Here is a 24,429-nt window from a genome sequence, read left to right on the forward strand (position 1 = left end):
TCTTACTTTGCAAAGAATAATTTTACTAATGGAAAAATGGGAATCATTAATGTAACTGCATGAGTTTAACAAATCACCACGAATGAAAAAACTACTTATTGCAGGTATTACTCAGATCAGATAATAATCCAGGGGAGTTGTCAGTAACTATAAGAGAAGAGTGCTTGTCTACTTCCCATTCAAGTGAACATTGGAACCTAAGGATTACCTGTCATCCAAACTAAATATATTAACTAAAGTCCCTTTCTCCTGCAGATATTACCTTTCTTGTTCCTTTGAGGTGATAGCCACTAATTTATATTTACCTGCATGTCCTTTCCCTTAGTCTCTATTTGTGGACTGACATTAATAGTAGTCAGAATTAATTTAAACGATTAACTAGAAGGATTTTTTTCTCCTTTGTTCTCATTAATGTTCTGTAATATTCATCCAGCCACCTCAAATCGATCAATCACAGCTGTCTGTTTCCAGAACGGAGTGTCTGCTGCCATCCTGCCTTTAGTTTAATTTTGAAGATGGCTTTGTAGATAGTTCCCTTGAGACTGTCAATGACTAATCCTGCTTTGCTGTAATTAAAGGAGAAAACAAAGGCAAAAAATCATAAATGGGGTTTTTAAAACAAAGCTTTTCTATTCAATGGAAGGAGGTACGCATTTACACAAAAGCGTTTTCCCAATCTCTCCAAATAGATTTTGTTTAGATTAATTTTAGAAAGCATGGCGGAGTCTTCAAAGTTAATTTCCTGTAAATATATCAGCATTATTGTCAATATGTACATTTCATTACTTTGTACATACGGCTATATTGCCAAATTTGTCCACATTGTTCTATGCTGCAACATAATTGTGATGATGCTTCGTAACATTTATGCTGTGGCTTTATTCAGAACAACGATATCTGTGCAAAAAATTACTTTAAAAAGTGCTTAAAGGCCCATGTACTGCATACCTCCCAACTGTCTATTTACCCACGGGAACGTCCCGTTTTTCGCGGACGTTCCTGTGCATTGTACCTCGGCGATGAGGGGGGCAGTTGGGAGCATGTGCACAGCGTCCATTCACCACAGGCAGAGAGGCCATGTCCTCAAATTTCAGGCGTGCAAAGGTCCTGCTGAGTCACCAGTGAATGTTGGGAGCGGTATGGTACTGTATTGCTAGAGGTCTATTGCTGTGTAGTATATTGGTGATGAGTCTGAAATACGTCAGCCACCTGCCCCCAGCAGGCATCTGCCCACCCGCGTACCCATGGTAATGCCCAGTGTTTTCATGGGGATGCCAAGCGCAGCCCCCGTCCCTTTCTCTCTCGCTGCTGTGAACTGCCCGGCGAGAGCAAGCGCAAACCCGACCACCTGGGCAGGGGCCGAATTCAGATCACTGCGAGTGATCCAGAATCGGCCTCTTTGTGTAATTTTTGTGCACAGTGCAAAAAACCAACAACGGTCAACTCTATGATCATTGGCATTACATGAGTCTCACAAACAGTGCTTTACAATGTAATCCTTAACCTTCATTCTCTATGTTTGGACCTTGTATAACTCCTATGAGCAGGGCCGCCGATAGGGGGGTGCCCTGGGTACAGCTGTCCCGGGCCCCGGCCTCTGGAAGCCCCCCCCCCCGACTGCCTCCGCTGTGCTGCACTCGGTGCATTGAAACGAAGCACAGCCTTCGTCAGTGCAGGATGCCAGCGGCCAATTAAAATGCTGCACCGGCTTTTGAGTCAGAGCTTGTGTACCGTTAGCCTATCAGAGTGGCTGCTGGTACACAAGCTCTGATTGGCTCACCAGCCAGTGCTGCATTTTAATTGGCCGCCGGAGCCCTGCATTGAAGAAGCGTGTGCTTCGGGATCTGCTGCGTTCAGTAGGAGGGGATGAGGGAGCAGGAGTCTGGGGGGAGATGAGGGGGGGGGGGGGGGGGGCAGACCAGAAATCAGTCCTGGGCCCCAAAATTCCTAGTGGCAGCCCTGCCTATGAGGGCCACAATGTTCCAGTGAGCTGCAAGTGAATGCTTGCTAATTTGTGGTTAATAAAACACACAAGAGACGTCAGAAATGTCAGCTGTGTAGCTACTATACTATAAATGCTGCACAGAATGCAGAACTATTTCCTGTGGCATTGGCAGTGCATGACTGTCACTGCTCAATCCATTTCATGTTGTTACCTCCTATTGATCTTATCTCCGTGATTACAACAGGCAAGAATTAGTTTGCATTGATCTGTTTTGTGGTGTTTTTCATTGTTGAAGCAGCTTCATTTATGTGAAACACTGCACGGTATTCATTTCCTTAATGGAGAATGTCCTGCTGTCTGTGCGTCTGGGAAAAACTGCTGTGTTCATGGGGAGGATTTTATTCAAACCGAGCTGGCCTACAGCCCTATAGTACCAACATTCATCCTCTGATTATATGCAGCACCTCTCCGTCTTTATGGTTGCTATGTATTATTTATATAGATTTTAATTATTAGGTGATTTATGCAGAATGCTTAAAGGCATGTTAAAGGTTAGGAAACAGTGTCCAAATATATATTGTTTTTCAAGCTGCTGAATTGTAGATCTCCCATCATACATAACAAGCATTCTTCAGCAACCATATCTATCCATCTATTCACCTATCCATCCATCCATCCATATATCTGTTATAATCTCTTTGCCAGAAAAGGGTTTACTTATTTTGTGTAGAGTGGGCAGAGATTATACAGGGCCAGATGTATCAAGCTCCAGAAAGTGATAAAATGGAGAGTCATAAACAGCCAGCCAATCAGCTCCTACCTGCCATGTTACAGGCTGGGTTTGAAAAATAACAGGTAGGAGCTGATTGGCTGGTTGTTTATCACTCTACACTTTATCACTCTTTGAAGTTTGATACATCTGGCCTGTCTGGGAAGTGGGATTGGGCTGTATTCCCTACTCCCTGTCCATCACTAACTAGGGAAGGACTGCATGAGTTCCTCATTCCTGGTGTACACAGCAACAATGATGCCAGTAGCCATCGGAGCAGTCATTCAAAATAAATATACAATTGTTGCAATTATCAATCAGCATTGAATAGGAAAATATTTTTAACTTGATTAAAAATATTGGTGGTTGCCATTCACTGATGTTGAGAAGTAACAGCCATGATCATCACAGGTCAGACGTGGCAGGTTGCTAATTCTCCATGTTGGTGTCTGCATTCAGTTATTGGATACCACCAAATGATGTCACGCACATGTGTTCCAGTAGCTCATTGTGAGCATGAGCCAGAAATGAATCCTGGATTTCATGGTATGTGGAAGTGACAGTTTAAGCATTCATTCACCATACCCTTCACTTTCTCAATCACCCACCCTTTACTTTACTAGGTAAGTCGGGAGGTTTGGGAATACTTCAGAGTAGGTATGTATGGTGTGCGGTGGTTTCTGGGCAACAGCAAACCCAATCTGAGGGTTGCTCTGAATAATTAAATAATTTGGGAAAGTGTAACTAGCCTATACTTTTAGGCCACATCCCTTACACTTGGGCCAAGATGTACTAAGCCTGAAGTGATAAAATGTAGAGTGATAGGCAGCACCCGAAACAGCTCCTACCTTTCATTTTTCAAATACGGCTTGTGACATGGCAAGTAGGAGCTGATTGGCTGATGGTTTATAACTCTCCAGTTTATCATTTTTCAAGGCTTAGTATATCTTCCCCTCCCTACCTCCCCCAATTAGGTCACGCCCCCAAAACAGTTTAGGGGTGAAAAAAACACTCTAAAGTCGAGGGGGGAGTGTTATTGTTGCCCCGCCTCTCAGCAGCAGCACACAGTGCTGACAGCAGGCTCAGCATGAGCTCTTATGCTGTCAGTGAGGATGGAGGAGGAAAGGGGGTAGTCGGACCAGGGCCCTTGCAGGCCCCTCCAGCAAGCCCGGGTAATTAGTACCTGCTCCCTCCCCTCTCGGCGACCCTGATTATATGTACTGGAAATCTACTGAACAGCATTAATAGCGATATATGATGTTTTTAAGTGCAAAGTCATACATTAGTCAGTTATCAACTTCCTTATATTCTGTGTCTCTACATGGTTGATTGTGTGCATGATCCTATCTGTTAGATACAATTTCTTGAAAAAAGAGAATATCTACATAACTTGACAAAATATTGTTGCAAGCAAAGTGTTGCGGGATGAGGGGCTTGAGAGGAAACTTCTTTTGTTAGCTGTTACAGTTTTTCTGTGTAGTACGTACCACTGAAGTTAATATGCTACACACTTTTTATGTTTCTAAACCTAAATTGTTCTTTATTGTTTCAGACGACTTCATTCCAACTACTTGTACTGCGACTGTCACCTCACTTGGTTGTCAGACTGGCTGCGTCAGAGACGGACTATTGGCCAGTTCACTTTCTGCATGTCACCAGTGCAGCTGAGGGGCTTCAATGTAGCAGATGTGCAGAAAAAGGACTTTGTTTGCCCTGGTAAGTGCTTACATTACTTTATCACACAAACCTACAGTAGATCGGAACCAAAGTTACCAATGTGTGAATTTTTTTTTTTTCCAGTGATACTTTGCCACTGAGCTGGATAGTCTGTGTATAGCATGAGGAACAGTGGTGTAACTATAAATGTTGCTCCCCCTGCCAAAATAGTTTCAGGCACCCCCCCTCCGTAATTCCCCTTATACATTATGCCACACACTGTAATGCCCTTTATACATTTTATATATATTTATTTAATAAAACGTATATTACACATGCTCAGCCATATGCAGACTACTCCACACCTCCATGAGTGTGTGGACCCAAACAGACGCCACCTTAGGTACAAATCCAGGATTCTCATGAGGAGGTTTTCATATACACAGACACACACATATCGCATCACAGCATTTTGCCGAGTTGAGACATAGCTTAACACAGCTGACACAAACACACATAGTATACATACTCATTGCGGACATACATATAGTATACATACACACACACACTGCTGACACACATAATATATAAGTCTTAACTTCAGCGATCAGAAGTCGTGCAGGCGTCCTTAATTCTCGGTGCTCCCTTCAGACCCCGCCGACGCTGGATCCCCAAAGCCACCGCATGGTCTGCGGAGACATAGTTACACGAATTCTGATCGCTGAAGTTAAGACTAATTTACTATGTGTGTCAGCAGTGTGTGTGTATGTATACTATATGGGTGTCCGCAGTGAGTATGTATACTATGTGTGTTTGTGTCAGCTGTGTTAAGCTATGTCTCAACTCTGCAAAATGCTGTGATGCGATATGTGTGTGTCTGTGTATATGAACACCTCCTCATGAGAATCCTGGATTTGTACCTAAGGTGGCGTCTGTTTGGGTCCACACACTCATGGAGGTGTGGAGTAGTCTGCATATGGCTGAGCATGTGCAATATACGTTTTATTAAATAAATATATATAAAATGTGTAAGTGGCATTACAGTGTGTGGCAAAATGTGTAAGTGGCATTACAGTGTGTGGCGTAATGTGTAAGTGGCATTACAGTGTGTGGCGTAATGTGTAAGTGGCATTACAGTGTGTGGCGTAATGTGTAAGTGTAAGGCAAATTCAGGATTTGCTATCACTGCTGTTTTTGATAGCTCTGTATGGTAAGGCAGCAGGAGATGTGTTACTAGCAGATACCTCCTGCTGCAGTAGTTATATGACCTGCATTCTAGGATGCAGCATTGGGTCACTCACTTAACATCATAGTGACGCACAAACCATCTGTCTCAGAGCCCAGAAACTCTCTGTGCAACCATTGAGATCCCTAATCTCTTCCCTCCACCTAAACAGTGGAGACTCGCCTCCATTTGGGGAAGCTGAGGACATTGCCATCCACAAATAGTATGTAAGTGTCAATCACCGGCAGTCCCAGGTTTTTTTTTTCTTTAGTTGTTTGAAGTGTTTACACGCTGCAATTTAAATAAAACACCTTTCATATGTAGCTTTCACATCACACTTTTAAAACGGTATATTGCTGTTTTTTTGCCTTTTAAAACGTTTAAGGCTGCAGTGTGAAAGTGTCATAGTTGAAATACCATTTAAAGTTAACTGGTATTTCAACACGTTTAAAAAGCAGAGTCCTACCCGTTTTAAAGCCAATTCAGAGCCGTTTTTTGTGCTGTCTGAATGGCACTGAAATGGTATTTAGTAAAAAATAAAGGTTAGAGCACTGTGATAGGCTGTCCCTTGTCTTGTGTCCCTTCCCTGAACCAGGAAATAAGCTGTGGGTAGAAACGTGTTCAGAGGTTAAACGGCTTGACTGGTGATGTGAATTGTACTTAAACTGTATTTTTAAATGGTAATCTGCTGCAATATGAACACTAGACCCGTTTAAAATACCATTTAAAATTACAGTTTTTCAAAACGTTTCAAAATGTTTTATGTGATGTGAAAGCTACAATAGAGACTTGAATATTATAGCCCTACAAATAAAGTGGACATACGTCTGATTTTCAACGCAATATTAAATTGTCTATGACCTATTTGCCCATAGAGGCTGCTGCAGTGTGTTTCTTCCCACTTATATAGGGAATGATGTGTACCTGAGGCCTCCCTGGACCACATTCAGGATCGTACTGGCCCACAGGTGTACACGGTAAATTCCTGGTGGGCCCCACTGCCTGGGAGCCCCACATCCTCCTCTAGTAGTTATGGCCCTAACTGAGTTCCGCTTGATCTACAGCAAAATCACTGTGGGGGGGCGATGGTGTGGATCTGCGCATGCGTATCGGCGAATATACGCATGTGCAGACCCAATGTGCAAACGCCTTTGTTAACTACCTATTGGAGCAGTGTAACTGATAAAAGGTAAGTGCTTGGTTTACTTTTACAGACATTACACCAATATAGGTTAGTCAAACATCTGTGGTGGATGACCGCACCCCTTGCACATGGGCCCCTACCACTGCATTCCCCTGATCAATACCATTCTATTTAATTTAAATAAGAGGCAAATCATCCTTTTGATGTTTAAAAATTTGTGCTGTATTAAAAGTGTCTTCCTGGTGTCACCCTGCTCCAAGCTCCTCAAATTCTGTGCATGCACACAAGTCTGCCAACCGTACTGCAAATAAAGCAGATGTAATGAGCTCTCGGTTGTGCACATACAACATTTCCATTGCTTGAGCTCTACCTGCTCAATATTTATTGATTGATCTGACAAGTAATTCCTCTTCTTAACTAACCTTCATGAGAAATTCCAGTTATAGGAACTGCAAGTGAAAAGGCTTTCTCTCCAGCTGTATGGCATGAATGGACAATGGAATGTTGTAATGTCATTTATATGTTGACCTAGTAGTATTGAAGATCTATATATATTGTGAGGAGATCAGGGTAGGGGTGCTGTCTCTTAGGGTAGATGGGAACCTCCAAATCACAGCGGTCCGATAAATAGCCTAGGGACTTTGTGCAATCTCGGTGTGGCTAGTTTTATTGTGCAGCACTTAATACTAATAATAATAAAAATAAATCCTAACCCATCTGGGCACTAACTAAATTTAAAAGTTTCACTCTCTCCGGGTTGTAGGACCCAATGTTCCTACTACAACCACAGGAACAAGCACAGTACTCACGTAAATCATAATTATCAACTAGGGCATATGCTGCACTTCTTGCTAGATAACTAATGGGGATTACATTTTTTCAAATGTATTACTAGGGACAGTCCGCTGATGACGCTCGGCAGGGCTGTCCCCTGCAATCCTGCAAATATATATATATATATATATATATATATATATATGTGTGTGTAGGGCTATTTTTCAGTAGGCTCCAGAAGGAACTGAGGCCCTTATTCTAGTAGTTCACTCTTTCTGACAAAATATTTCTTAGATGGACAAAACCATGTGCACTGCAGGCGAGGCAGGTGTTACTTGTGCAGAGATAATTAGATTTGGGTGGGGTTTTACACCTGCCTCACCTGCAGTGCACATGGTTTTGTCCATCTAAGAAATATTTTGTCAGAAAGAGTGAACTAGAATAAGGGCCTCAGTTCCTGCTGGAGCCTGCTGAAAAATAGACATGTATATATGTAAATAATGTGTGTGTAGCCAAATTATATACAGTCTATTGCCTTTTGTTCCATAAGCATAAATGGCTGCATTCAGATGTATGCTTTGCAAAAAGTATAGGTTGGGGCAACTGATGATGATGACTATAATGATAACAAATAGCATACCAAGCATACAGATAGGGAACAGCAGGAACATTCCCAGACCATACATCTCTGCATTCTGGTGAATATATGGTATGGGAACACCAGGGGCTGGCTGGCAACTTTTAGCCTAGGGGGCAAGTCCAGAGCACTGGCCCATAATCAGCCAAGTCACCGTCGGAAGGAATGCTTTTGCGCGCCGTAGGCGCGCCGAAAAATTAGGGGCATGGCCTATCATAAGGGGCGTTGCCTGTACCATGATTGTATTGTGTACCTGCAGATTGCACATTTTAGCGAACCTTGTAATACCCATTACACATAAAGCCACATGCCGCAATGCCAATTACACATTATGCTGAACACCATGATGCCAGTTACACATTACGCCCAAACACTGCGATGCTAATTACTCAATACACCGCACACTGTGATGCTAATTACACAATATGCTGCACACCTTGATGCCCATTACACCCCATACTGTGATGGCAATTACCCAATGCTCCCCACACCGTAATGTCCATTACGCCCCATACCATGATGCCCATTACACCGCACAATGTGATGTCCACAGTGCCAGATATGCCCCCACAGTGCAAGATATTCCGCCACAGTACCAAATACACATATGCCCCCACAGTGCCAGACACAAATGCCGCCACAGTGCCAGATATTCTGCCACAGTGCCAAATACGCATATTCCTCCACAGTGCCAGATATGCCCCCAGAGTGCCAGAGACACATATGCCCCCACAGTGCCAGAGACACATATGCCCCCACAGTGCCAGAGACACATATTCCCCCACAGTGCCAAAGACACATATGCCCCCACAGTGCCAGATATGCCCCCACAGTGCCAGAGACACATATGCCCCCACAGTGCCAGAGACACATATGCCCCCTCAGTGCCAGAGACACATATTCCCCCACAGTGCCAAAGACACATATGCCCCCACAGTGCCAGATATGCCCCCACAGTGCCAGAGACACATATGCCCCCACAGTGCCAAATACACATATGCCCCCACAGTGCCAGACACATATGCCCCCACAGTGCCAGATACACATATGTCCCCACAGTGCCAGATACACATATGCCCCCACAGTGCCAGATACACATATGCCCCCACAGTGCCAGATATGCCCCCACAGTGCCAGATATGCCCCCACAGTGCCAAATACACATATGCCCCACAGTGCCAGATACACATATGCCCCCACAGTGCCAAATACACATATGCCCCCACAGTGCCAGATACACATATGCCCCCACAGTGCCAAATACACATATGCCCCACTGTGCCACACAGTGCCAGATATGCCCCCACACAGTGCCAGATATGCCCCCACACAGTGCCAGATATGCCCCCACACAGTGCCAGATATGCCCCCACACAGTGCCAGATATGCCCCCCACGGTGACAGAAACACATATGCTGGGGTGAGGGAGGGGGGGGGGGGAGAGCGCTTACCCACTCGCTAGCTGCGGGCCGTGCTGCGGCTGGATCAGCTTCTAAAGCCCTCCTGCGCTGGCCGCGGCTTCCAGAACACGGCCGCGGCTACAGGAAAATGGCCGCCGGCCTCCTGCACTGAGAACATGTCCTCAGTGCTGGGGGCCGGCGGCCATTTTCCTGTAGCCGCGGCCGTGTTCTGTAAGCCGCGGCCAGTGCAGGAGGGCTGGAGAAGCTGATCCAGCCGCAGCACGGCCCGCAGCCAGTGGGTGGGTAAGCGGCCCGGGGGGGCATATGGCACTCTGCCCCCCGGCCCAGCCCGCCCCTGGGGAACACATCTACAGACAACACTGCATCCTGCCCAGTGTCTGCAATGATGAACTTCCTGAACCATAGAGGCACACGGAATAATATCCAAATGTACAGTATATGTGGACAGAAGAAGTTATTAGCAAGGGTGTTTTCACACAATTCAAATTCTCATTTATAGGTCCAGAGTCTATAATAGTTGAGCGCTCGTACAGTTACATTGGAGGTCCTGTGTAGATTTTGAGACACTTAATACCAGGGGCCAGATGCACTAAGCTTGAAAAGTGATAAAATGGAGAGTGATAAACTGCCAGCCAATCAGCTCCTGCCTGACATTTTTCAAACACAGTCTGTGACATAGCAAGAAGAAGCTGATTGGCTGGCTGTTTATCACTCTCCGTTTTATCACTTTTGAAGCTTAATACATTTGGCCCCCAGTCTTTAGTTTGTTGAGCTGTGGATGAAACTTGGTGAAGCTAAGGAGAAGGTGGTGTAGAATCGGAATGCTTCAAAATTAACCATCCTATAAAGAGATGTGTATACTTCAAATGCAGCCAATGTAGTTTGAAACGGTCATTTTTGCTATTTCAGGTACTCCGACTCTCTTTATAAAGTGTATATGACAGACATTTACAGCGGTAAAACCAATTAGCATTCAGACAAACTTCAAACGTAAATGAAAGAAATTAGAGCTACTTGGTGTATTTTAATTAAAATGTAATCATTTGGCATACAAGGACTCTGACTGCTGGATTTGTTCACTCATTTCAGTACTTAGTATTGTTATGCCTCTGGCATTTAAATCTTATCCATTTATATTACCACTATAATTGACCTATTTTAATATCAGTGTCGTTTTATTGCTTGATTTTTTAAAGGCAGTGGTCTCAAATATAGTAGTTTGTCTCATGTTCCAACATGTTTGTTTTTTGGTGCTGAAGTGGTACTTCTTATTTACTACAAAAATAACCCACTGTGTGTATTTATTGCCTTCAGTAAATAACCAGTCAAACAGAGAAATATATCACTTTTTGGCTTTTTCTTGTTAGAATTTGTTTTCACCCTGTAGAGCAGTGATTTTCAACTGCGCTCACTGAACATTGGTAAGGCACACTGTCACTTTTTTAAAGGATACATTTTGTTATAACAGTTCCCTCTGTTCATATTTTGCCACACTGTAGTTCCTCGATTATGCCACATTGTCCCCAGTCAGGGCCAGATTAAGCCTTCGGGGGGCCCGGGTCACTTTAGACAGGGGGACCCCCTTGCACTTGTCATTACTGGGCGCAAACTGCACAGGAGAATATTACACTGTCAAAACAGTAAAGTAAAGGCAGTATAAATTTGGTCAAGGGGTAACTGCAGGGGGGAAATCCTGTGTTTGTCTCTCTGTACCTTACTCTGTAGGACTCTAGGAGACCTTGCAGGCTCAGTGCTGCCTCTGATTAAAATGCCTCCTTTGACAAGGCTGCTACTGCTGTCCTCCATGTGCCTGAGAAGCATGTGATGAGGATTCACCAATCAGAGCTAAGCACAAACCTCTCAGCCGCTGCCCTCTTGTGCAAAGTGTCATGGGACTTAGTCAACTCCCAGTAATGCACTGCACACTAGGGCAGTTAGTGTACATTGGTTCCCTATCCTCAGCACCATTAATTATTGTCACATTGGCAGATAGGTGAAGCTGTAGCACTACCCCACTCCCATGCACAAAACCTTTATCGAAAAAAATGTTTGTTTTTTTTCTTTAAATACATGCCGACCACAGGGGGCCCCTAGCTAGAGGGGGCCCAGGGGTACTGACCCCCTGTGCCCCCCCTTAATTCGGCCCTGTCCCCAGTTGACATCATGCCACAGTGGCCCAGGTACACATTATGCCACAGCACTTCCAGTTAATATTCTAAATATTATAAATTATAATATTATTATATTATTTTAAATCCCTTTATCCAGATGAATCACTGCAATAGTAGCATGGCAAATTCTACATTATACCAAAGTTCCACTAGTCCACACAGTGCCTCCAGGCCAAATTATGACAAAGTGACCCCAGATATCATTATGCCACAGTGCCACCAATTCACCTTATGCCAGTGACCCCAGATCACATTATGCCTTACTGCAAATGGGTGAAAGTGCCAACACATCACATCTGGCAACACAGTGTCACAGTCCATCAGCTTGTCGGGAGTGGGTGTGGCTGCTCACTCCGCCGGGCGCATTGGTCCCTGCGCTATTCCGGTGCTCGTTCAAGGGGGTCCGGAGTCAGGCTTCTCCGGTGAGTGTAGGGTCTCCAGTGGGTCCATCGGCAGCTTTGGCGCAGGCTTTCGGGACTGGGCGCCGCCATCTTTGCTGCATTACATGACTGGCAGATGGGTTCTCTTTATCTCCTTTGCTCGTGGGGCCTGGCCTGTGCCTGTAATGCTGGGTAAATAAATCCCAGCAAACCAAGCACTTCTGAGCTGGTGCAACTGCTAAGTTGCAGGAAGCACAGCTCTGCAGCTGTTCACAAATTCCTAGTGCTGAAGTGCAGGTAGAGTGACCCTAGTCAAAACCTCTGAGTCCTGTTCCGTTTGACTCCAGTGATTCCCATTTCTGCCTGTTCCCGTATTTCTGCTTACCAAGTTGGTCCTTTAAGTTCTCCTGCTCTGTTCTCCTGAAGCCAAGTAGGCCATTTCAGTTCCAGTTATACCCACCCAGAGTTTTCACGCAAGCCGACCCTTTAAGTTAGAAAAAAGAGAGGGTGTGCCAGCGCTGGCTGTAATGAAATGTAACAATAAGTTATCCTGCTTCCTAAGTTTCGTTTCCCTGAAGCCAAATCGGCCTTTTGAGTTATCCGTTAATCTGACCAAGACTGTCTACGCCAAGTTGGCCATTTCAGTTCTTTGTTATTATTGATTATCCCTCAAGTCTCTGTGTCTCAACCTACCTCCAGTCCTGTGTTCAGTTATTCTCTTGCCATCAGTGAGTTGTCCTAGCAAGGGGCTGCAAAATGCTGTCCAGACGCAGCGTAATCCAAACTCCCTTGCGGGGTCCCTGGCAAAGACTGCTGGGTTGTTAAACTCTGCGCCCTCGCCAAAGAATTGGGTCAATACTCACGGCCTGAGATCTTGTGCGTAGGTCCTACATCCTACCTGCTAAGCTTCAAGCACTACCAGATCAGCCCATCCTTGGACTGCCACCTTAGGTGGATCCTCAACCTCCTCCTGCTGTGACAAGCAGAGAACCCAGGTCAAAATACATCATGGAACCCCAGGTCTAGATTAAATCATGCAGTGCCCTAGTTCACTTTATTCACCACTACTCACTCTCTGCTCTTCTTACAGTGTGTGGTGGCTCTTGCTTACTAATACTGGATTTATGTCTACTAGCACACACATTTGTACAGTTTGATAATTGCTGATGTTATTTTATTTGTGGTTGGATTAGACAACTTTTACAATTTGGAATATAAATGGTATCTTATACCCCTTTCACACTGCACTTGTTAAACGGTGTATTGCCGTTTTTTCCCATTTCAAAACTTTTACGGCTGCAGTGGGAAAGTGCTCTGTGAGAATGATTCTGAAACGGTATTTAGTAAAAACAACAGATTACAGACCTGTGATAGGCTGTCCCCTGCATTCTGCCTTGAAACATGTTCAGGGGATTAAACGGGTTGACTGATGTCAATGGTACTTAAACGGTAGTAATCTGCTGCAATGTGAAGGTTCAGACCCGTTTTAAATACCGTTTAAAAATACCGGTTTTTAAAATGTTTTGGCAGTGTGAAAGCGGTATGAGAAGCACAAGTCAGTGCTGTAGTCTGCAACAGTTGTAGAAAAACATTCACTCTACCGATATACTGTGAGTCTTTCCATGTATATACTTTTTATGTTTAATATACTACCAGCATAATAATTGGCATTCATTCCACAGCAAGCTTCTGCAGTGAAACTAATTGCATATGTATGACTGTACATGAGACACATCTAATATCTTCTCTGCTATAGTCCATACGACTGAAAAGTGTTAATGCACATTTTAAAAAAACATTTATTCATGCATGTTTTTTTTTTTTTTTTTTTTTCAAGTGCCACAACTCACTGATTTCAGCCTTTTCAATTCTGCTTGGAACTCCAGCTAAAATAAATAAAATTTGTTGACTTCTCTTTTTTTTTCCAGCTTCTAGTACACATAATATTGACAGATGAAAAGAGAGATGACCATTGGTTACAATTTGTTACAGCTAATGGAAATTCAAACACACAGGCACTAGCTCTCAGTGGAATCCTTGACATTTCTCAAAAGCGGGGATAGGGCTCTGAGTAATTCACTTTTCCTTTGTCAAGAGAGATTGCCCCTTCATGTACACAACCAGACACTAGCTATTTTCATTTTCCACTTTGACGTTTGGAAAATGTATCTGCATATCAAAAACCCTGACATTTGAGACTAAATGCATCTAAACATCTTTTGAAACAGGAAAGTAAGAATATACAGTAGGTGAGGAAATTTAGCAGCAATTAAAGAAGAATAGCACCCAAAGTCCTTTTATGTCAATGCAGTTGTTGTAGTATATTATGTTGTCTTTGTTAATATTTTAAGTAACCGTTTTCTTCCAAGATGAAAGGGAAGGCAGTCTTCTTATCTTTCTTGCTGCAATTCTTCATCATCTTCCTCTTCATGATACAAATCATAAATGTTTATAACACTCAAAATAGTATTCAGTTTTAATATGTCAGCTTGGAGAAAGTGGTCAGTATCATGTCAACTGCTACAAAAGCATTTCTATAAACATGTGAAAAAATTGAACTGCATTAAGCACTTGGCTTTCTCAGCATCAGAGTATTTTACATTATGTAGTGCTGGGGTAGCCAACCCTGGTCCTCGAGAGCTACCAACAGTGCATGTTTTGCAGGTCTCCTCACAGAGGCCCTTATTCTGGTTGGTGTGGTCGAGCCGCATATGCGGCTCCGACCGCACCAGACGAATCCCCGCCCACCCTACGGATCGCCACGGCCGTCCGTACACGGACGGCTGGCGATCCGCATAAAAATGGTGGAGGCTACGCCTCCACCATGGTGGGAGCTGCCCCCTGCATTCGATGGTCGTCGACCATCGAAGGCAGGTCCGCACGCCGCGGCAGCTCCCGCAAGCTGAGACCACACGGACAATCGTCCGTGTGGTAGCTTGTATGGGGGCTGAAAGCTGACATCCGGCGACGTCAGCTTTCCGCCCCCATGAGTTGCGTCATGCCCTCATTAGCATGCGTACGCCCCGCGTTTGCATGGGAACGCCCATGAAACGCGGGGCGTATACATAGGGAAATGAGGGCATGAAGCCTCTCACTCCCCTATACGCCCCCTTTGCGGCGTAGTAACGCTATGTGCGGCGAATTCGCCTGCACATGCGCAGATTGACCTCTGCGCATGTGCAGACGGAAAACATCGGCGGTACGGCCGCACGCGGGCCGTACCGCACGAATCAGAATAAGGGCCAGAATCACAAGTGAGCTAATTAGCTACATCTGTGTATATTTTAAAATGTGTCAGTGATTAATGAGTGCAGCTGTGCAGCAGCTAGGTTGTCTGGAAAATGTGAACTGTTGGTAGCTCTCGAGGGCTAGGGTTGGCTACCACTGATGCAGTGCAACTGGGTGGAGTAATATAGGCTCCTTCTGCACCATAAGAAGGCAAATTTCTTTCCCGGAACAGGTGACATCATGATGAACTAACAGAGCCAATGGCTCCAGGATGACAAACACTGCCTGGAGCCAGGGTCATCTTACTGGCATTGTAGGCCCTGGCCAAAGCAATGTGCTAAGTCTGGTCAACACCCATTCAATGGGAATCGATTTAAAAAAAACAATAACATGCAGCTCCTATGGTCCTGCTTCATCTCTTAACATGTTTCCATACAGTGATCAGCTATCTTCACTCTTATTGGTGGATCGCTCCAGGCATCCACCAATCAGCATGCTGATAACCAGTCACTGGGCCAGATGCACTAAGCTTCAAAAGTGATAAAATGGAGAGTGATAAACAGCCAGCCAATCAGCTCCCAACAGACTGTTTGAAAAATGTCAGGCAGGAGTTGATTGGTTGGTAGTTTATCACTGTCCATTTTATCACTTTTGAAGTGTAGTGCATCTGGACAGCTTTCTGGCTGCAGGCTGGTGGGCAGGTAGAGAATGGTATATGACCTTCACTCTCCCTTACTTGACCCTTACAATTGTGGGACACTGGGCAGATGGCCAAAGTGCCTATACATTAAGATCACTCTGTCTGGAGTGTAATGAGGAAGCATCTTGTGGTTACCCCAGGCAGCTCCACAACAGCTCTGCTGGCACACATCTCTGACTTGCATGAAACTGAGAATCAGCCCTTTCATGTGTATCTTAATCCATATTCACAAGGCACTGCCCAATCTGTCCAAATACTCCCTCAGTAAGTAATAGTGCACACAAAAATGTACATATAAAACCTCTGCATGTCAGGTGCAACTTCATGCTAGATACAATCGGACACTGCATCAACACCTCTAAAAGAATGGCTTTGCTTAAAATGCATAGGTGATATTAGTGCTGAAGCTGGTGGCTTTAGTTTACACTTTCCAGCAAGTGACATATGTTGCCACACAATGTGTAGTCTTGAATACAATATGTGATACAACAGTACAGTGATAGAGAACAGGTTATTGACTCACTAATACTATGCTGTCATTTCACAGGAACCCAAAATGAGCCTCCATCGTGTAATGCCAATGCAGTGAGCTGCCCATCTGCCTGTGCCTGCAGCAACAATGTGGTGGACTGTCGAGGGAAAGGACTTGCTGAAATTCCAGCCAATCTACCAGAAGGCATTATTGAGATGTAAGCAATCGTTTTGTCCTAATATCATTAGCTCTGGCACAGTTGGTACACTGTGCAAGCCAAGCACCTCTGTAATTAAGGTTCTTCAAATGTTTTCAAATGTATTACCACAATATAAATAAATGTATATATATATATATATATATATATATAATATACACAAATCTCTGACAAACTACACATCCCAGCATGCCCTGTTACAGTTTTGCCATTGTACTATGATAAATCTGTTGCAGAGCATGCTGGGATGTGTAGTTCAACAACAGCTGGAGGGCCGAAGGTTCCCCATCCCTGCTTTAATGCTTAGCACAACACACAGCAATAGCACTTTTATTATCAAAGACAAAGAATGTGCAGTTGGCTCAAGTTTGATGTTAAAATGCATTTTTATACATTGCCAGAATATTGAATGAAGCACTATGTATAGGCTGATCACGGCTCATATACATTCATTCACTTTGAATAAATCAAGCCATAAAAGTTTAACAAGCAGCAACAATTAGCTTACACAAATTGGAATTGAGGTGAAGTATTTTACATGGAAATGTGCCTGAGACATAGTTGTACCCGAGAGCAGCAGGATTTACTACAGTACAACAGACTTCTCTGTATTTACCGCTTTGATGGCTTTATTGAAAGAAAGGGGGAAAAAAAATCCCTCCGTTTACATATTGTAACCTTTCCAGTAAGTATTTTCACAGCCAAAAAATGCAGAAGGGACATTTTATGACAGATCTCGAGCAGAGCACAAAGGCATTGTTAATAGAGCGTGACCATCTCATTTGTAGACTCTATTCCTGTGACAGCCAAGAATTATCAGTACTGATGCTTCACTCTTCTTTCCCTGCCTGTGATTTGTCTGTGTTATGGAGAAGCCTGACAAATCATTATGCATTAGATGTTGTTTGAAATAGGAAAATTGCTAAAGGACTGATCCTCCATTGCACAGGGTAAGGATACTAACCCATTCCCACTAAACGGACATAGCCAAATGAAAATAAATACAGCAGTGTGGCCTCCTCTTTCCTGCTGCTGTATACATTAGTCTTGTAGACAAATGGCTTTGTATCGGGAAGAGCTATAGAACGACCGGATGTTCCAATGACTCATTCCTGCTATGTGAGGACAGAATCATGGAATCGGATGAGAACCCATTATGGCAAGATAAGCTGATGCAGGACAGAAGTATTGCCTGTTGTTTCAGATATGTGTCATGATGACTATGGCGCAAATTCTACACTTTTATTTAGTCTGTTGTTGTAGACTATTAGAATATAGCATAGAATATTTTCAATAATCTAACTATATAATCTGCATATGATCGATTTACTACCAAAGGCATGCGCAGCACATTTTATTAGGGGGTGCACTATCAAAGGGACGTGTCTAGCACCACCTATTGGGCATGTCTAACTACACCCATTGGGGTCTCTACGCCATAATCTCCTGCCTATTTCAGTTGTAATCCTCTAATTACTCTGTGTAGCAGTACATGCAAATAAAGTCAAAAACATATGTGGGTGACGCAGGTATGTAGTGATATGACAATGCTCTAGTACAAATAATAATGCAAAACACACATAATTAATTGATGGGCGCTTCTTTTAATGGAATACAGTTCTAAAAAGCAAAATGTCTTTGGTAAGAATTGCTGGTATTGGTAGCGGCAGGGAGGTGTTCATAAGGGTGGGCACAGCATTAGGGGGTGCCTGTGCACCCCTAACACTCAATGTGCACACACCTATGATTACTACATCTGGTTAGTTGCCTAATGCTGTAAAAAGTGAAACTATGTGGATTAAAACAATGCAGTAATGCCATTAGCTATATCACTGCATTTAATCATCAGACACAGTTTCTTTTAAACTATATATCACAAATGCCACAATCACAGCCTTGTAATTGTACTGTTAAGAATGAAAGTGTTTTTTCTGTCCAATAAATCTTAAATGTTAATAACATGAACGTATTTAGGTGAATACATTCTAGTGACGGGGTCGGAATCCCGATGATCATAATCCCAATGAGCTAGTTAAATATACTTACCCTCTCACCTGAACCCCCTAACCCTCCCTACCTGATGCCTAAACCTCCCCCACCCAGCAGCTTACCCCTCCTTATTAGTGCCTAACCCTTCACCAGCAGCCTATCCCCCCCGTAGTACCTAACCCTAACCCCCTTTTTTAGAGTCTAACTCTAACCCTCCACCCTTAGGCCCTCATTCTGGTTTAATTAGATGGTGCCGAATTTGGCCCCGTTCCAATGTTTGGGGCTCTGCGCATGGCATATTATGTGCAAGTGCAGCTCCCCTTTGCGAACGGGTTTAGTGACTTGCATAGTTGCAGAGCCGTTTGTAAGAATTGGGCGGCTCAGGGGTGGATGGCAGCGGGGACTAGGATCGCCAATGGGGCATGGGATGTTTTCATTACACATTCCCGTCACATGTTAATGGGGGGAATCATTGGTGGCGGGGCGGGTGGGGCACTTGGATGGGTGGTGTCTTTGGTGCTCGGAAAGCTGTGATCCCCCGCAGCATACCGAGCAAACCAGAGTGAGGGTCTTAGTGCCCTAACCGTAACCCCTCTTTTTTAGTGCTAACACTAACCCTCCCTTTTGAACCCTAACCCTTCACCCGCAACATATGCCTCCCCCATAGTGCCTAACCCTACCCCCCTTTTAGTACCTACCACCAACCCTCCCTATTAATTTCTAACCTTCCCACTGCAGCCTAACCGTACCCCCACCCTTTTTAATGTTTAACCCTCCCACTCTTATGCTCCCCCTTAGTGCTTAACCCTCCCTCGTAATGCTCCCCCTTAGTGCCTAACCCTCCCTCCTAATGCCCCTCTTAATGCCTAAACCTAACTACCCTTTTTAGAGTCTAACTATAACCCCCCTCTTTAGTGCATAACACTAACCCTCCCTTTTAATGCCTAACCTTCCCAAAGCAGCCTTAGTGTCTAAACCTCCCTCTTTAATGCCCCCCTTGGTGCTGACCCTCCCTCCCTAATGTTCCCCGCCCCTTAGTGCCTAACATACCCTTTTTAGTGCCTAGTCCTAACCCTCCCTCCCCAAACCCTAACCTTAACCTCCCACTCCCCTAGTGCCTAAACCCCTACCCCCCACCTTAATGGCTAACATGGTAAATGCAAGGCACTCTGTCATTGTGTTTGAGTATATTGAAAAATAATCAGAATATTTGGAATATTAAAATATATATGTGTGTTTGTTGAAAATGCTAATTAGCATTACCTAGACACATTTGATTGTTATTACTTTTTCCTGAAAATAAGGATGCATCCATCATTAAAACTGCACATTAACAACAAATAGCCATATTTACATGATAGCAAATTTACATTAACAAATGACACTCTACTAGGTCCCCAGGAGACATAGCCATAATATAGACACTGCAATGCATTGACATTTATAAACCTCCCAACATTTGTAATCATGGTTCATAATGTGGTTCATAATGTTTCTTGGAACTGTAGGATAGAATTTATTGCCTTGATGTGGGCATTACCCTTTCATTTATCTTGCTCACTGCCCACCAGAGCCCATAATGTCCATTCTGCTGTAATCCTACATGACAAAATGGCCGTGTCAGCTGTTGGATTCAACTATTAAATCCCAAATTTTTCAATTTTATAGTTTGTTGTTTTCTGTGAATGATTTCGTGTTTATTGAAACTTCTAAGTGAAGCATTGAATCAATCATTTTATTTAGCACCTCCAATCTATTTTAATAGCCTCCCTCATTACATTGTGGATTCTCTCTGTGGCACACATACTTGCATTCAGGGTGTATATGAAAGCATCCACAGCATGTGAACCAACTATTAAATAATTATTGCACGTGAAACCCATATAGATCTGGACTTACATTATGCAACAAAAAACCCATCCAGAAATGTTCATGTAGAATTTGCAAAATACTGTAAAATAAGTAGAAAGACACATTTTTTTCTATGTGGTCCGTGAAATGTGCCAATGATACAAGCCTGTCATGAGTCAGTGAAACACCTTAATAGGTATGCTGCTGCCAGTGAGTGGTTAACAAGCTTACTGTAAACATTTCCAATCTATACATTATGAAGCTCTGACGCATGGTATAATCTCTGTATATATTTCATGTCTTTTAAGCAGGTATTACAAATCATTGCGCAGTTCATGGCTTGTCTTTGTGAACACTGGCAGTTTTTTCACTATGATCGTTTCATATTCAAATATTTTTTTTTTCATATACCTAGTGTACATATATAATATATATACACACTCCTGTGACAGGCTCTGGTATTCCCACCTGGCTTGGACCCCCTACAGCATTTTGTGATCCCAGTTAAACCGCTTCTCTCCCCTCCCAAGCTGCACACATACACATGGCAACTGAAGAATCTCACTCATCCACCTGCTGCTCCTCTCAGACTGTAGATACTGTAGCCGTCACATCACCCTGAGGTTATAAAGCTGTCTTCATAAGTGCAGTTTCCTTTCTCATTACCAGCAACACCAATGCAGGGGTCTAGATTAGAGTAGGATGGGTGGGGTTCTTAGAGTATATTGCATTAGAAGAGCAGGTGTTTGTATTGTGGTGGGGGTAGTTACACTGTGGATTAAAAGACTATGATCTGCAGTAGAGGAGGTAGGTAATTAGATATGGGTCTATATTAGAGGTGGGGTAATTACACAAGGGTCTGCATTAGTGGTGAGGGGAGGTAAATAGACAGGGGACTGCATTTGGGCTGGGGAAGTCATTAGATAGGGTTCTATATTGATGATCACTAGATAAGGTTATGCATTGGGGTGGGGGTAATTAGGGGTCTGTATATGGGCTAGGGGTGGTCATTAGTTTGAGGGTCTATATTTGGGGGTGTTCTTTAGACAGGATCTGTCTTAGGGGTTGGGGGTCATATGATATGAACTATTCCCTCCAACTCTATTGTTTTGGACAGTACAGTACTAGAAGAGGACATGGTCCGGCCATAGGTGGAATAAGGACAGGGAGGCCTCCCCTCATCTCATCCTCCTTTCATCCTTCTTTTGCCTCATTCTCCATCTCATCCTCCTTTTGCCTCCTGGGCTACCTAAGAGTGGCTAGGTGCTGGGGGTAGGCAATGCTGCATGGATGATGTCACAATTTTGGGAGGTAGTCTCCCACTTTGTCATCCAATGCCTCACTCTCTGCCTCTCCCCTGCCTCACTATCTCCCTGTAACCCTCTCTCTCATGTCACCCACTGCCTTTCCAAGCATCACCCTCTTCCTGTCACCCACTACCTTTCCTTTTCACCTTTTCATGGCACTCCCTGCCTCTCCATCTCCCACTGTCTCTCCCACACACCTTTCTCTTCTATCACCTTCTCCTAGATTGCTGTTTCTTTCCTTTCCAAACTTTTATAAGTGCCCTCATGTACTGAGAAGCTCCCTCTACTGAAGTAATCAGTGTAAAGCAGCCTACACAGATAGCAAATCAAAGGCACAAATAGCCAGGTCACTATAGGAGGCTATATTTATTTGAAGAACTTAAGAGATTTCAGTAGCCCCACTGCTGCTGCTTGGGGATTTGACTTTGAAGGCATGCTTACTACGGGTGAGATCCCTGACTGCCTGCTTATGCAGTCTCATAGCTGCTATAACTAAGGCCATAAATGAACACTGTAGCCCCATACGCATTAGAGGATATATGAGCGATATATTTAACTATATATTGTCATGTCTGTACACGCAATAGCATTCATTATTATTATTATTTTTTTTTTTTTATAAGGCGCCACAAGTGTTTCGCAGCGCCGTACAAAGAAACAATACAGGGAGACAAAACTTGGCATAACATTGAATAAACAACAAAAATAGAGTACAAATAAAGAGTGCCACAGTTCAATACACATTACAGCTTAAATATAAGTAGTGAGGACTCAATAAGCATACAACTAGAGGCTTGAGGCCAATGATGGAGATGAGTATGCAGACGAAGATGGTCACTGAGTGTTGGAGTATAGGAGAGCTGTGAGTGACATGTGAAGAGAAGTGGGCTTTGACAACAGGAGGGAAGAGGGCCCTGCTCGGAGGAGTTTACAATCTAGTAATCTTAATAAATGCATGCTCCCGTGTGCTGTCTGCTGAACATGCAGGTCAATTTGGCAATATACCCAAGACCTGCATGTTCAATGGGTCACTCCGACATCACTGAACGATATTGTTTACCGATATCGTTCAGTGTGTATGCTCAATATCTGGAAACTGCGGCTGATATTGTTAACTATATTGGCCAAGACCAACATAGCATATAATAAGTATGGAGCTTTTGTTTATCACAGGAAATCTTCCAATCTGTAAAATGAATTTCTACGTTTTCTTTTTTTATTATTATTATAATTATTATTACAGGTTGAGTCTCCCTTATCCGTGTATTCCAAAAACCAAAACATTCCGAAAACGTGTTTTTTAGAATATTTCGGGTTTTTTGGGAACCCCACACCTCTTTTTTTCATAATTACCTCAGCCCCCGCTGTCCACGGTGGCCATCGGAATCCTCTTCCTCAGCATCCATGGTCCCAAGGATACATTGTGCAGGCCAGCCAGTGACGTCACCGGCGCACTCACGCAATGCACCCCATTTGAACATTACTAAGTAAAAGTATACTGCATCCATGAGAAAGCATTGCTTTTTGTTTTAATAAAGTATATGAAAATAAATACATGCTAATGTTGTTTTGAACACAAAGGGCTAGTCTAACAAACTGTTGGTTAATGATGTGTGTTCTTTATGATGGATAATGGTATAACTTCAACTGTATAAGATTGCTGCAATTTGAAATATATTTGTGTGGTTCTGCCAAAGCTCACAAAATAATATCCAGAAGTCTAGTGATGAAGACCAGCAGTATCATACTAACAATTTCACAAGCTGAACAAACAAACACTAAACGTTTTTTCCTTTATCCATATTTTTTGAGAATGTTCATAATAAGTGAATGACGCAGATGTGTGGTCACCCAGTAATTGCAAGTAGACAATAAAAATAATATTTTTCTGCCTTGCTTTTAGACGCCTGGAACAGAATTCAATCAAGAGTATTCCAGCTGGAGCTTTTACTCAGTACAAGAAACTCAAGCGAATGTAAGTCCAACTTACTGTGGGGATAATGATAGTGATATTATTTGGGGTCATTAGGTGCCATGTGGATATGGTAAAATATAAAATGTGTAGATAAACAGAACAGCAACAGTGTCTATAGAAAATGTCCATTTAATCCTGTGTTTTGTTTATTAATTCCTGAAGAAGATTTTTGCTAATCAGGTTCATGCCATCAGGTTTGTCTGTTCCTGCAGAAAGACTTCTGCTCCACTGGTATTATGTTTCTCTTCAATTTTAGTTCATGAACTGGTGTGTAGCTACATTCATGCTGAAGTCTTGCAGTTGTTTTCCTGATTTTGAAGAAAGATTTATAACTTAAATGATTGTGGTATTGTAGCAGGATAGCCTCAGCTTATGGGGGGTTTAAATAACCTAGGATTGGGCCTACAAAAGAAAATCAGTGGTCCCTCCCACCTGGGACACACCAGCTGATAGTGCTAAAGCCATTCCCACATCCTGCACTGAGGATTAGGGCAAAAAAGATTAAATGCTTCAATTACTATTTTTCCTTGGTACCCTACAGGTCCCACCTTTAAGCGGATGGCAGTGC

The 24,429-nt window shown here is 43.4% G+C and overlaps 1 protein-coding gene across 1 annotated transcript in view; it reads left to right on the plus strand.

The window, feature by feature from the left end:
- The window catches only part of SLIT3 (slit guidance ligand 3), a 627,553-nt gene that overhangs the window by 452,084 nt on the left and 151,040 nt on the right, over nt 1-24,429 (plus strand). The window contains exons 8-10 of the mRNA XM_083181792.1: nt 4,267-4,430; nt 16,598-16,739; nt 23,790-23,861. Coding sequence (XP_083037918.1) covers nt 4,267-4,430; nt 16,598-16,739; nt 23,790-23,861 — 378 coding nt within the window. The remainder of the gene's footprint in view (nt 1-4,266; nt 4,431-16,597; nt 16,740-23,789; nt 23,862-24,429) is intronic.

Source organism: Crinia signifera, chromosome 4 (assembly GCF_055691185.1).
Source record: "Crinia signifera chromosome 4, ASM5569118v1, whole genome shotgun sequence".
Lineage (NCBI taxonomy): Eukaryota > Metazoa > Chordata > Amphibia > Anura > Myobatrachidae > Crinia > Crinia signifera.